The sequence below is a fragment of the Salvelinus fontinalis genome, chromosome 8 (assembly GCF_029448725.1).
Source record: "Salvelinus fontinalis isolate EN_2023a chromosome 8, ASM2944872v1, whole genome shotgun sequence".
Taxonomy (NCBI): domain Eukaryota; kingdom Metazoa; phylum Chordata; class Actinopteri; order Salmoniformes; family Salmonidae; genus Salvelinus; species Salvelinus fontinalis.
The window spans coordinates 9184948-9199372 of NC_074672.1; the positions used below are offsets into that span (position 1 = coordinate 9184948).

A 14425-nucleotide genomic window follows, 5' to 3' on the forward strand; every position below is an offset into this window, starting at 1 on the left:
ACTTTTAGAATAGATGTTAACATTTTAGTAATCATGTTTAAGGCTTGGTTTAGCCCTATCCTATATCTCAGATATTTTATCTCCCTATGAGCCAGTACACAGCCTGAGATCCTCTGGCAGGGCACTGTTGACCATTCCAAATTCTAGGTTGAAAATGAAAGGAGACTGGGCATTTGCATTAGGGCCCCTAGACTTTGCAATTGTCTGCCAGAGGAGATCAGGCTTGTGCTTCTTTTTAAATCCCTGCTGAAGACACACTTTTATAAAGATGCTTTTCATGTATGATTTCAATTTAGGATTTTCAATATATGATTTCAATTTATGTTTTTCATTCTCCTTCCTCCTGTCTTTGTTTCTTTGTTAGTACTTTTATCTAATTATCATTTTTTTATGAGGTGAAGCATTTTGTTACTTGCATTGCAAAGGTATTATTATTATTCCTTGTTTTGATATATCATACTGTACAGGTATTTGCACATGGTAGAAAAAGGGGTGCCCTGGCGTTCCTGTGAGATCATGAACTGTTGGACTGGGGTCGTTAAACTCCCCAGTAACCCTACACAGCTGTCATTTCCTCTTCCCCCTACCCTTTCACAGCTGTGGAGAGATATACAGAGTGGGGGTGAAGGGAAGAAAGAGCAAAAGAAGAGGACAGAAGAGAGAGCTGGGGGGTTGGGGATTTCCATGTTTAGACCTGGCTGGCCCCTCATACATAAACACTGCTGACTGGTCACAGGCAGTCAGAGTCCTACTGTATACAGGCTCTGTATACTCAGTCAGAGTCCTACTGTATACAGGCTCTGTATACTCAGTCAGAGTCCTACTGTATACAGGCTCTGTATACTCAGTCATGGAGAGGAATACGTGCTCAGCTCAGACTTCTGTACAGTTGGCTCAACAAACGTAAGTAGCATCTGTTCTCACTTTAAGTATGCCAGATCTAGAACAGTTCACTGACATGATAATTACTCATTGAAAGGTGCACCTCTCAACCTGTAACCTGGCTGCCCACTAAATTGTCAGTGAGACTCACCTGAAGCGTTACTCATAGCAAGTCACAAAGTCAATGAGTGGAAGCTTTGTATCTTTTTCATTAAGAAATATTTTTGAGGAACAGGTCTTAACCAGAGGACTTTAACCCTGTGTGTGGTTGTTAGCTAGCCTGGTGCCAGTCTCTTGAGCTAACATTCTACTACCAGCCTTCCTGCCATCTTCAAATATGAACATTCTATCATTACTGAGATTGAGGAGAACAGAGGAGCTGATCCTGATTCGATAACCCTCACAGCTATCCTCCAATCACAACGATTATCCAAATATTATACAATGGGTGGGTCTAATCCTGAATGCTGATTGATTAAAACCGCATTCCAGCCGGTGTCTATTCCACAAGTTACCACCGGCTAAATCTATGACGTTAAAATGCCTATTTACTCTGTTCCATCTGACTGTGCAATCCACTGTCTCATCAGCTATTTATAAACATGATCTCCACTATAAAAATCATCTAGACATTATCTCACATTTCTTTTAGACTAACATTTAGTTTTCAACATATTTGTATAAACTTTGCTGTTTGTCTCTCCAACATTTGCAACATTATTTCAATATTCAAATTCGATCTCCACTTGTGCCATAGTAATGAACGAGTCTGGAATCAAGACAAGACAGACAGGCAGGCAGCATTTCTCAACCAATCAAAATCATGAATCAGCTGGCATCAGTTTTATGGTTATATATACAAGGAAATGTCAATTGAAAAAAGGTCAAATGAAACAAAGTGCAGCAAGTTTGCCGTTTTCCCGCTTCAGTTTGAAGTGATTGTGTTTAGCTGTGTCGTTGGCTAGCTCTTTTGAACAACAGTGTCCTGACGAGTGAGCACATGTTTTATGCCAGGCAAAATCACACCTCATCAACTCATTGTTAGGGATGTATCCAAATAAATGTCTCTAGAAAACAGCTTAAACAAAGCAAATGAAGCTACTTTGCTGTTATTCTGGCTTTTTGACGTGACTAAATTAGCCGTAGTTGGCTATCTAGCAATCAAGAGATAAGAATGTTGCCAGCCAGTATGCATATTGAACATTGACTTTTCCTCAAGGCCAGTCTCTATGGCAATGACATAGAGAGGCAGGAAGTGGAATGTTAGATAAAAAGACTTGTACCCAGACTAGTTGTTGGCCTCAGTAAATGGAAACCAATTTATAGCTTGACTCTAACCTTTTTTTCCATGTCCAAAGAGGCAGGGGCTCCATGTATAGCTCGCCTGGCACACAATGAGAATGTGTGCATTATTTTAGTGCCTGTGGAGGTGAATGACAGTTTAGAGTTTCACTGGGTCTGTCACAGTGTCAAGGACCTGGGCCAATATCCACGCTCTGAACTGGAGCCACAACATTCTGAGAGACTGTCCTGGAGAGGATATTTGACTATAAATAAATGATTCAGAAAAGGAGCAATAATTGACAGATCTACACAAGACAATATTTATAGTCCTGAATAGCAGGCTAGTGAACCTGATACAGCATATCCTACTGAATTTGACCTTTCCCCCTTTTACGGAGAGTCACAGTGAGGTACATGTAGGCAGTGGTGATTTTAACATGTAAATCTTGGTGGGGCAAAAACATTATTATACGTGGGATGCTTGCCAGCAAAGCCACAACACAACACAACACTAAACAATACATGAATTGCACTATAACGGTGACAAACGGTGCCCACAAACTGTTAGATCCTACAAAAAGCTGTCCCAACATCTTGCCACTTCTACACCTGGCTATCAGCGGAGCCTTGTCTGGCAGCGAAACAGTTCATTCAGCCTCCTTTACTGCCAGGGTGAGGCACATGGGCTACTAACAGCTTACTACACAACATACACTTAGTATTACTTTCTTAGATACAGTATACATATCTCCCTGGCATATTACATCATTTATGCAGCAGCATACAGTACCTTTTTGGACTCACCTTGTTGTGCTGTGCTCACTTGAACAGGAAGGTGGTGCAGCGGTACTTCGTGGGCAAATTTTGTCATCAAAGTCTGGCTTTCTCTGGATTTATGGTGCTTTCAAGACAACTGGGTCGAATCATGATGACATCATTGATCTTTAGGTCGTAACTCTAGAAAGAGGCCCGAGTTCCCGATTTACGATGATGGTTCAAAATGTAAATGCTGAAAATGTATTTCCCAGTCGGAGCTCGTTTTTTCCGGAATTCCCAGTTGTCTTGAACTCACTGAAGTCAAGTTTTCGCAGTTGCGAGTTAACAGTTGTTTTGAGCGCGGCACAAATCATGCTTCATTGACAGAATGGCCAATGTTGAATGTTTATCATTTTAAACATGGAAAATAGACACTTAATCCCAGAGTTGGAACACACAGCCGCTGCACTGAATAGCAGGCTAGTGATTTATTTGCTATGCTTGCAGTTTACCACTGTCACTGATTCCTTCCAAATCACTCATTGTTGAATTTGCAATTTCTACCCTGTTGTGTAATGTGTATGTCCAATGACCGGTGAGCACCGAAACATTTTATCTATAATTTCTCTTCGTTACTTCTCTTCATACGACATGGATTAAAAAGGATTTGCCAGTAGATTGTAAACTTTAGTTATTTATTTATTTTGAATTTCTTTGCAAAAAATGTGCCGCTCAAAACAGGTGGGGCTCTACCACACCTGCCCTGAATGACGGGTTGCCACCGCATGTAGTCCATCTGGCTGTAGACTATTGTGAAGGATGATTTTGTTCTCTTTTTAACAAAAATATATGCCTAATAGAAATAGGACGTGTTAATCACAAAACATAGCGTGACTGCAGAAAAGCTGTTGTTAATCTAGGGTGTCGACTGTGCTAACCAGAAGGTTGAGACAAGATGGAAAAATGCTGAATAACAAGAAAACAGGAACTGAGGAATGTGTAGCCACCGAAAAACTCAGCTCAAACTTCACAACAAACACGTCCGGATATCTGGATCCTGTGTGCTGTGAGGCTGGGACCAGCCTGGGCACCACCGATAGGCTAGCAAGTTTAAACCACGCTAAGCCTCTACTGTGACAGGCCAACTCTAAAGTTGGAACAACATCTGTCACAGTATAAAAGAAGATGTCTGTACTATTTCAGTCAGTTCTCTGCTTTACCCTGCGTGGTGATACAGTGAACCCGTATATACGAAAATTGCATTTACCATTTATCGCTTATGTTAAATAAAAATACTTAAAGTATATTCGGTGACTCTGAATCACATTTGATCCTAATACCAGATTCGATTGACGCAACCTTTTACACTATAGTGGCATGTCTGTTAAATGTCTGAGACCCATTCTGAGTCCTGTCGGCCGGGTATCCATGTGAACACCCATGGAAGTGTCTAAAAGTAGTCTCACCCTGTCTGCTCCCAGCAACCCGACACTGACTTAGACACAGAGGGGTCACATCTCTGCCCTGTGTGGGATCAGATAGGTTGACAGTGTGTGCACAGTATGAAAACAATATGTGTCTTTGTGTAAGTGTATTAGCATGTGTGCGTTTGTTGCAGCAGTAAACCTGGGACATCCAATGGACTTGATGAGCTGAGTCGTTTGGAACAGCTAGAGCCAGAGGAGTCACTGGACAGAGAGGACCCCCGAGAATACTGCCATGGTCTGATATGGGTCTACTCACTCTGTCTTTCTCCTTACATGTCTTGTTGTCCTATTCACTCCCTTCCGGCGTACACATAGTCCGTTTCAACACAGTAAATACAGTAGTGTTGAGTACTGTGTTTACCTTCCGTGGCCTCCAACTGCTTTTAAATGCTAGTAAAACTAAATGCATGCTCTTCAACCGATTGCTTCCCATACCTGCCCGCCCGACTAGCATCACTACTCTGGACAGTTCTAACTTAGAATATGTGGACAACATAAGCATTAAGCAACATTAAGCATCAGCTGTCAGAGCAGCTTTCCGATCACTGTACCTGGACATAGCCAATCTGTAAATACAACACCCAACTACCTCATCCCCATATTGTTATTTATCCTCTTGCTCTTTTGCACCCCAGTATCTCTACTTGCCTGTCATCATCGGCACATCTATCACTCCAGTGTTAATGCTAAATTTGTAATTATTTCGCCTCTATGGCCTTTTTACTGCCTTACCTCCCTAATCTTCTACATTTGCACACACTGTACATCGATTTTTCTATTGTGTTATTGACTGTACGTTTGTTTATGTGTAACTCTGTGTTGTTGTTTTTGTCGCACTGCTTTGCTTTATCTTGGCCCGGTCGCTGTTGTAAATGAGAACTTGTTCTCAACTGGCCTACCTGGTTAAGTAAAGGTGAAATAAAATAAAACAAACAAAAAGTTGTAATAATAACTATTTGCTATCATCCTGTATGTTTCAATAGGGGGGTACCACCCTGTTCACATTGGAGACACCTTCAACAGGAGATACCAGGTTCTGTCTAAGTTGGGCTGGGGATACTTCTCCACTGTATGGCTCTGCTTGGACCTCAGGTTCATTCACTATGTTGCTGTGTGGGGATTTACTCAAATATCTTCTTCTTGTCATATAGGAAAAGCTCCAGTGTGATTAAAATAGTGTCTGTATGTGCAGGTTGGGCAGGCGAGTGGCCGTGAAGGTTTTGAAGAGTGGAGAAGGATTCACACAGGCTGGGCAAGACGAATTGACTCTGCTACGCTGTGTGAGTCTCCCTTCTTGTCTCCCTTCTTTGTATTTCTCTTTCTCTGCTTCCTCTATCACTTTTTCATCGTCACCCCTAACTCTTCTCTAAGGGCAATAGGGCATACATGAATAACACTTTTTGCTCTTAGTCCACATGTTATTTATCTGTCACTACCACTTATTCACATCCACCCATGCTTTCATGGTTCATTATTTTTCTCCCTTGTCTCATCTCTCTCTATTTAAACAAGTACTCGACCAGTATAGTCCAGACCCTGACTGACCTCTCTCACCCGCCTCCTCTCCCCCTCAGGCCAGTGGTCCCACTGCTCGTCACCTCCAAAGCCGGAGGATAGTCCAACTACTGGATGAGTTTAAGATAGCTGGGGTCAACGGGGTTCGTATCCTTTCTCAGACTGCATAGTCATGACACACACACACGCACACAAACCTGCAGCAAAATTTGACACCGTAGGGAGCGTGTTTGGTTCCTTGACCTCCTGTGTGTAGATGTATGCCTAGTGCTGGAGCTGCTGGGACCAGACCTCCGCTGTTGGCAAGTCTGTTTTGGAAACCCAGGGCTATCGCTGTCTTGGGTCAAACAGGTCATTGCTCAGGTAAAAGAGTGACAGAGTTCATAGTATGAGATGAGTAGAAACAGCTGGGGTGTCATTATCGAATCACTACGCTAATAAATGCATCTTTAGTTTGATGCAGGAGTTGTTTGGAGTTCACAGTGCAATCACTCTTTCCCTGTAGGTTCTTCAGGCATTGGACTACCTGCACACTCAATGTAAAATCATACATACAGACATCAAGCCTGAGAATATACTGTTATGTTTGGAGGAGCAGAACCCAAAACAGACAGCAGGGGGCAGTGCCTGTCCATACCCTGGGAAAGATGCCAAGTCAAGGAGCACAGCAGGTAGTGTTCACTGTCCAGCTACAGATGTTATAGAACTCTGTAAGGTCATATGACTGAGTGGACCAGAAAATTAATCTGTTTACTGTACATCAATATTCTGTTTCTATGTCACTTCAGATTGTCTGTGTCCAGTATGCTGTTGAAGCCAGTGAAAGTGCAGGGTGCCAAATTCAAACAATCAACAGAAATCTCCAAATTAAAATTCCTCAAACATACATGTATCCTATACCATTTTAAAGGTAATCTTGTTGTTAATCCCACCAAAGTGTCCGATTTCAAATAGGCTTTACAGCTAAAGCACCACAAACGATTATGTTAGGTCACCGCAAAATCGCAGAAAAACACAGCCATTTTTCCAGCCAAAGACAGGAGTCACAAAAAGCAGAAATAGAGATACAATTTATCATTAACCTTTGATGATCTTCATCAGATGACACTCATAGGACTTCATGTTACACAATACATATATGTTTTGCTCAATAAAGTTCATATTGATATCCAAAAACCTCAGTTTACATTGGCACCATGTTCAGAAATGCCTCCAAAATATCCAGAGAAATTGCAGAGAGCCACGTCAAATAACTTAAATACTCATCATACACTTTGATGGAAGATACATGTTTTACATAGAATTAAAGATACACTTGTTTTTAATGCAACTGCTGTGTCAGATTTCAAAAACTTTATGGCAAAAGCACAATATTCAATAATCTGAGAACAGCGTTCAGCCACAAAACGAGGCCATACAGTTACCCGCCAAATTGTGCAGTCAACAAAACTCATAAATAGTATTATAAATCTTCCCTTACCTTTGCTGATCTTCGTCAGAATGCACTCCCAGGACTCCCACTTCCACAAGAAAGGTTCGTTTTGTTCGGTAATGTCTATCATTTATGTCCAAATAGCTATTTTTGTTAGCGTGTTTGGTAAACAAATCCAAAGTCAGGAAGCGTGTTCACTAAAAGCAGACGAAATGTCAAAAAGTTTCGTAACAGTCAGTAGAAACATGTCAAACGATGTATTGAATCAATCTTTAGAATGTTTTTAACATAAATCTTCAATAACGTTCCAACCGGAGAATTCCATTGACTTCAGATGTGCGATGGAACAGAGCTCCCTCTCATGTGAACGCGCATGGTCAGAGCATGGTCAGGTCATGGTAGACCTGACTCATTCCTGTCTCCTTCGGCCCCACTTCCCAGTAGAGGCATCAGACAAGGTTCTACAGACTGTTGACATCTAGTGGAAGCCGTAGGAAGTGCAAACTGATCCATATCCCACTGTGTATTCAATAGGGGCTGGGTTCAAAATCGACCAACCTCAGATTTCCCACTTGCTGTTTGGATTTCTTCTCAGGTTTTTGCCTGCCATATGAGTTCTGTTATACTCACAGACATCGTTCAAACAGTTTTAGAAACTTCAGAGTGTTTTCTATCCAATACTAATAATAATATGCATATATTAGCAACTGGGACTGAGGAGCAGGCAGTTTACTATGGGCACCTCTGGGCACCTTTCATCCAAGCTACTCAATACTGCCCTGCAGCCATAAGAAGTTGAATCAGATCATAACCCTGTACTGTATGTTGTTTATCTCTTACTGTCTATTCAGAGAAGGACCTGGTCACTCCCATCAGTCTGAAGGAAATCACAGTAAAGATTGCTGACCTGGGAAGCTCCTGTTGGGTGGTGGGTATGATCAGTCAGTCAGCGATTGTGAAATAGCGTCCCCCATGCAATTACTACAAATGCCTCATTTACTAATTTCATGTTGTACATTGCTCTCTGTTACTCTTTTTTTTTGTATAGTCATTAGCACAGTAAACATGACCCAATTTTACCTCCAAGAAGCAGCCAATTTCAAAATTTGCAAAAGTAGATTGTGCTGATTTATTGGTGCGTGGAACCATGCCGCACGCCGTAGTTTAAAAACTCAGTGGATAGCTGTTAGTGGAATTAAATGATTCCTACAATATACTAATTAATTAAATTCAATCTGTCTATTTATAAGAATTTGTAAGATACTTATTAACATAAAATAGACAGGATACAGTCATATTAAAAGTAGATAATAGTGTTTATTCTCGGAGCAAGCTCCCATTTGATCATAAACACAGACTTATATACAATATATGACGTCATAGGTTACAGAATGCGTCTCATTGTCCTAATCAAATAGAAAACAGGTTCAAAAGTTCATTCTAACCTCACAGGGCACTCACATGACACACCATATAATCATTTATCCTGAAGGCTCACTATAATTGATTACCACTTGAGCAGACAACTCAAGATAATGAAAGACCTAAAAAGTGACCCACAGCCTTATCTAAACATCTCAGGGCTAAGTTGGGTCAGTTCAACCAGAGTTTAATGACCCTTTCTGCTTATTTTATGACCCACAACACAAATCTCTTTTCCCCAGACATGCAGAGTTCAATTAGTTATAGTTTTATCTAAAGCTAGAATTTGTTTTAACTATTTATTAACAAAATTCCTAACAATAGCGCTAAAACATTGACGTCATATTTGAATTCCGACATCTTTATGAACCGTTGCCATTCGTATTCAGTAGTTGGTTACAAAATAAGAGTAACTAATGTGGGATACTGCCCTGGGGTCAGGACTGTATTTCACATGCTGCCTTTGCTCTGTGTGACATTCCAGTACAAACATTTCTGTGAGGAGATTCAGACCCGTCAGTACCGCTCACTAGAGGTTCTATTGGGCTCTGACTACGGCCCACCAGCAGACATCTGGAGTGTAGCCTGCATGGTAAGAGAGACAACCACCATACAACCAACACATCAGCAACAACACTTATAGTCTGCATCTGTTTACAGCTTCACTAAAGTAAAACCATGTTATCTCCTGTCTCCTCTGATTCACTTGCATCACTTAACTCTTGTACCATTCAGTTACCCTTCCAGTCTACCAGCACTCTTTACATCAAGACAAATTCACCCACTCCTTTAGCACTAAGCTTAATAGATAGATGCCACTACAGAATAGTTCCAGGCAATTCAATTCTTCTTCTTTTTATTCTAGGCTTTTGAGTTGGTCACTGGGGATTCATTATTTGAGCCCAAAGCTGGGAAGACCTTTTCTTTAGAGGAAGGTATGTCGATATTAGGTGTGACAAATATTGACATAGGATTCAATGGAGATAACATTGTGTCCACTTTGTGACTTTTGCATAATTGTTTATCCAGTGGGGTTTTGGTTCTGTTACCTCCAGATCACATCGCTCACATAATAGAGCTCCTTGGCAAAGTCCCAGCAGCAGTAGCCTTGTCTGGCAAGTATTCCATGGAGTACTTCAATCGCAAAGGTGAGTGTGTTTGGGTCAAGGAAAACCTGGCTGAACCAAACCCTCCCCTAACCCGGACGACGCTGGGCCAATTGGGCGCCGCCTCATGGGTCTCCTGGTCATGGCCGGCTGTGACACAGCCGGGGATCGAACCAAGATCTGTAGTGACGCCTCAAGCACTGCGATGCAGTGCCTTAGACCGCTGCACCACTCGGGAGGCTGCCTTGCAGATGCTCATTTTGACAAATCATAGTGTACTTAGTGTATCATAGTGTACAAACCTACAAAGAATACATTTTCTTTCCAAGTCACAAAGCTCTCTTGTACTTACCTCCACTGTCTTTCCTCCTCTCTATCATGTGTTCTCCCAGGTGACATGCGTCATATCGGAGTGCTGCGGCCCTGGGGTCTATATGAGGTGTTGGTGGAGAAGTACCACTTCATGCTGAAGGAGGCCTCTCTGTTCTCTGACTTCCTGTTGCATATGTTGGACTTCCAGCCGGAGAGGAGGGCCAGTGCTGCCCAGTGTCTCCTGCACCCATGGCTTAGCTCCTGAACCCTGGCCCTGGAGCCAACTTGATACCAAGCTAGTAGATAAATGTGTTATATAAAAGTGTTATGCAGAGACAAACACAGTGGTGCTGAGTCACTAAGACTACGGGAAAGATATACAGTATACATTTTTCCAACTGGCAATTGCCAATGTTCCGGGTGAAATGTACTATTTTATGTTCATTCAAAAGTAAGTAAGACTAGATTTGTCTCTTCTGATAAACAAATGGGGCATTTGATTATCTGTAGTGTAATGAATGTATGAAGTACAAACTTATATATGTGTTATATGATTTACTGAAATGTAGTACTTGTGCTCAAGACTTTCCACAGCTGTGCTGCACAGTGCACTGCGCCAATTGTACTACTGTATATTTGTAGTTATTTTTTACAGCATACAATAAATCATGTTTTGCTAGAAATGTATTATTCCATTGTCTCTTTTGGGCTTACATCTGCATGCCTTCTCTTTTTCGTCTACTTGTAGTTTCCCCAAGATGGTGGTAGGTACTTAGTGCAAGATGGCGTCGACAAAGATGGTCGCCTCGCTTCGAGTCCTTAGGAAACTATGCAGTATTTTGTTTTTTTATGTATTATTTCTTACATTGTTACCACAGGAAATCTTAAGTCTTATTACATACAGCCGGGAAGAACTATTGGATATAAGAGCAACGTCAACTTACCAACATTACGACCAGGAATAAGACCTTCCCGAAGCGGATCCTCTGTTTGGTCCACCACCCAGGACAATGGACCTAATCCCAGAAGCCGACCCAAAACAATGACCGCTCCCGAGTATACTACTCGCCAATATCCAGTCTCAGTCATCAAGTTTGCAGACGACCCAACAGTAGTGCGCTTGATTACCAACAATGACGAGACAGCCAACAGGGCACTCGGAGTATGGTGTCAGGAAAACAACCTCTCACTCAACATCAACAAAACAAAGGAGATGATCGTGGACTTCAGGAAACAGCAGACGGAGCACCCCCTATCCACATCAAAGGGACAGTAGTGGAGAAGGTGGAAAGTTTTAAGTTCCTCGGCATACACATCAAAGACAAACTGAAATGGTCCACCAACACAGACAGCGTGGTGAAGAAGACGCAACAGTGGAGGAGGCTGAAGAAATTTGGCTTGTCATCGAAAACACTCACAAACTTTTACAGATGCACAATCGAGAGCATCCTGTCAGGCTGTATCACCGCCTGGTACGGCAACTGCTCCGCCCACAACCGTAAGGCTCTCCAGAGGGTAGTGAGCACAACGCATCACCGGGGTCAAACTTCCTGCCCTGCAGGACACCTACACCACCCGATGTCACAGGAAGGCCAAAAAGATCATAAAGGACAACAACCACCTAAGCCACTGCCTGTTCACCCCGCTATCATCCAGAAGGCAAGGTCAGTACAGGTGCATCAAAGCAGGGACCGAGAGACTGAAAAACAGCTTCTATCTCAAGGCCATCAGACTGCTAAACAGCAATCACTAACTCAGAGAGGCTGCTGCCAACATTGAGACCCAATCACTGACCACTTTAATAAATGGATCACTAGTCAATTTAAACAATGCCACTTTAAATAATTCCACTTTAATAATGTTTACACATCTTACATTACTCATACGGTATATACTGTATTTTATACCATCTATTGCACCTTGCCTATGCCGCGCGGCCATCGCTTATCCATATATTTATATGTACATATTCTCATTCACCCCTTTAGATTTGTTTGTATTAGGTAGTTGTTGGAAATTGTTAGATTACTTGTTAGATATTACTGCGCTGTGGGGAACTAGAAGCACAAGCATTTCACTACACTCACATTGTCACGACTTCGACCGAGGCAGGCTCTCCTCCCCGTTCGGGTGGCGTTCGGCGGTCGACGTCACCGGCCTATTAGCTGCCACTGATCCTTTTCTCCCCCTTCCTATGTGGTTATTGGGTTCACCTGTTTTGTATGAGGGTGTAATTAGTTGGGCTTATTTAGTCAGCCGGCCCGCACGTGCGGGATTGTTTGTATGTAAGTGTGGTGTTGGTTTTGTGCTTCACGTTTATCTGGACTGTGTTCATTCCCCCCGTGTCTGGGGTAGTTTATAGTGTACTCCCAGTGTGTTAGTAGGGTGGCCTAGTTTGTTCCTTGTTCATTAAAGAACATTTGTATTTGCACCTGCTGGTCCTGCGCTTTTCCTTCACACTCCGACACCCAGGCCTTACACACATTAACTACTGCTAACCATGTGTATGTGACTAATAAGATTTGATTTGATTTAGGTTAGTTGATTATTCTGATCTGGGCTAGAGTAAATGTAATGTGTTTGCTTGCCAGATGTCGGATTTGTTTCACTAGATCTGTTCCATGCTAACAGAATAATGATCAAGCTTCACTGGCTCATACTGAATTACATTGTAGTCATTTAGCAGACACTCTTATCCAGAGCGACTTACAGTTGTCTTAAGATAGCTAGGTGAGACAACCACATATCACAGTTGTAGTACATTTACCTCAGTCAGTGATAGTAGAGCACATTAAATTCAATTTGATCCAAACTAAATGTACTGTACCTTTCAACTAAATGTACCTTTAAATTGATATTACTATTTATAAGGTATGGTTTTCCATCTGTTAAGACAATAGGTTTGTTTTTGTCTGATCTTCAATAGATGTAGGTCATGTCATTCTAGATGTTGGAAGACAATATTGTGTATGGAAGAAGAACATCACGGCTATGTAAGAGGGAGCTCTTTAATGGAAAAATAATAATAACATTTATATTACAAGCATATACATATGAAATATAAAAATGTGTTTAACACAAAAAGATGCCGATGTTTTTACAACAACCACCCATTTATGAGCAATCTCATTCTTGAGCGAGCATTAACAATTGAACAGAGCCCTTGGGTGTGAACATCAGAACAGATGAGATCACTATCTGAATGAACTTAGATTGAACCCAATACACAGGAACTGTATTAAAGTACAGCAATTAGGTCCTGGAAGAAAAACTATATTACACTTATTTCATTAGGGGAAGATTTTGTATCAATGTGAAGCTGTACAGTAGATTGACCATCTCTGAAGGCGATATTGACAGTTCTTGCAGTTATTCTGCAGATAGAGGCGTAGAATGCTGGATAATCAACCGATCCAGCTATAGGCCCGACACTCCAGCTCTGGGCTGAGCTTGTAGACAACCCTGTAGCCACACTCTGTCACCAGCCGCTGACACTTACTAGGCCACAAAGTTGGATTGTTTGGCCTACAGAACATACACAAGACATGGGTTTTTATGAAACATTAACATGTGCCGGATGTGATAAACCATTGTTCAGGATGATTGATTTCTTGAAATGTACAATTGTGACAACATTTTCATGATTTGGCACAGTTTTACTCACGAAGAGCAGAGGAAGCCAAACTCGTGACAAACGCACTTGTCACAGCCTCTTTGGAAGGATGCTCCCACCTTGAAGAGCTTGTCTTTGTACGTGCATTTACCTGTTGACATGAAATGGAGACAAAAAGCAGGTTGGCATTTATTGTCATGAATCTTGTTCTGGAGGCAGCTCCGCAGAGTGGTCCCTAACTGGCACAGCCACAAAGACACAAAATCACATTTTTAACGTAACCGTAACCCTTACCTTAATCACAGTGCTAACCCTAATTCCTAACCTGAACCTTAAATGAAGACCAAAAACCTCATTTATGTTTTAATTTTTACGATATAGACCATGTTGACTTTTCAGCTGGCCCTTTAAGCTCAGTTCTGCCTCCAGGTAAAGATTCATGACAATACATGTCAACCTGCAGATAAAAAGGGTAAGTGACTGTTCTCATATACCAGACAGGACAGATGTGTTTAAAACATTTAGGCTTGATCCTGTATTTTCCCTCCAATGTTGAGATCACACTCATGGCTGAGTTCCTCTTGTCCCTACAGAGTATAGGCTGGGACCAAAAAGC

General features: G+C 41.8%; 1 protein-coding gene across 2 annotated transcripts; it reads left to right on the forward strand.

Annotated features, from left to right (window-relative positions):
• LOC129860485 (SRSF protein kinase 3-like) lies at nt 1-10873 on the forward strand. 2 transcript variants are annotated; one of them, XM_055930896.1, is made up of 12 exons: nt 1-903; nt 4541-4644; nt 5393-5501; nt 5602-5689; nt 5984-6071; nt 6181-6287; nt 6430-6595; nt 8208-8284; nt 9263-9370; nt 9644-9713; nt 9834-9926; nt 10277-10873. In XM_055930896.1, exons 1-12 carry the CDS (start codon nt 851-853, stop codon nt 10459-10461), a joined length of 1248 nt encoding a protein of 415 aa, XP_055786871.1. In that variant the 5' UTR covers nt 1-850; the 3' UTR covers nt 10462-10873. The 2 variants fall into 2 exon arrangements, with proteins under 2 accessions (XP_055786871.1, XP_055786872.1); XM_055930897.1 differs by having other exon boundaries at nt 4544-4644.
• The last annotated feature ends 3552 nt before the right edge of the window (nt 10874-14425 follow it).

Bases quoted from the DNA above. Each gene is read 5' to 3' on its own strand.
- LOC129860485 (XM_055930896.1), top strand. From the start codon at position 851: ATGGAGAGGAATACGTGCTCAGCTCAGACTTCTGTACAGTTGGCTCAA. The intron at 5,502-5,601 runs GTTCATTCACTA...CTGTATGTGCAG, and splicing joins TGGCTCTGCTTGGACCTCAG to GTTGGGCAGGCGAGTGGCCG. The intron at 9,927-10,276 runs GTGAGTGTGTTT...GTGTTCTCCCAG, and splicing joins GGAGTACTTCAATCGCAAAG to GTGACATGCGTCATATCGGA.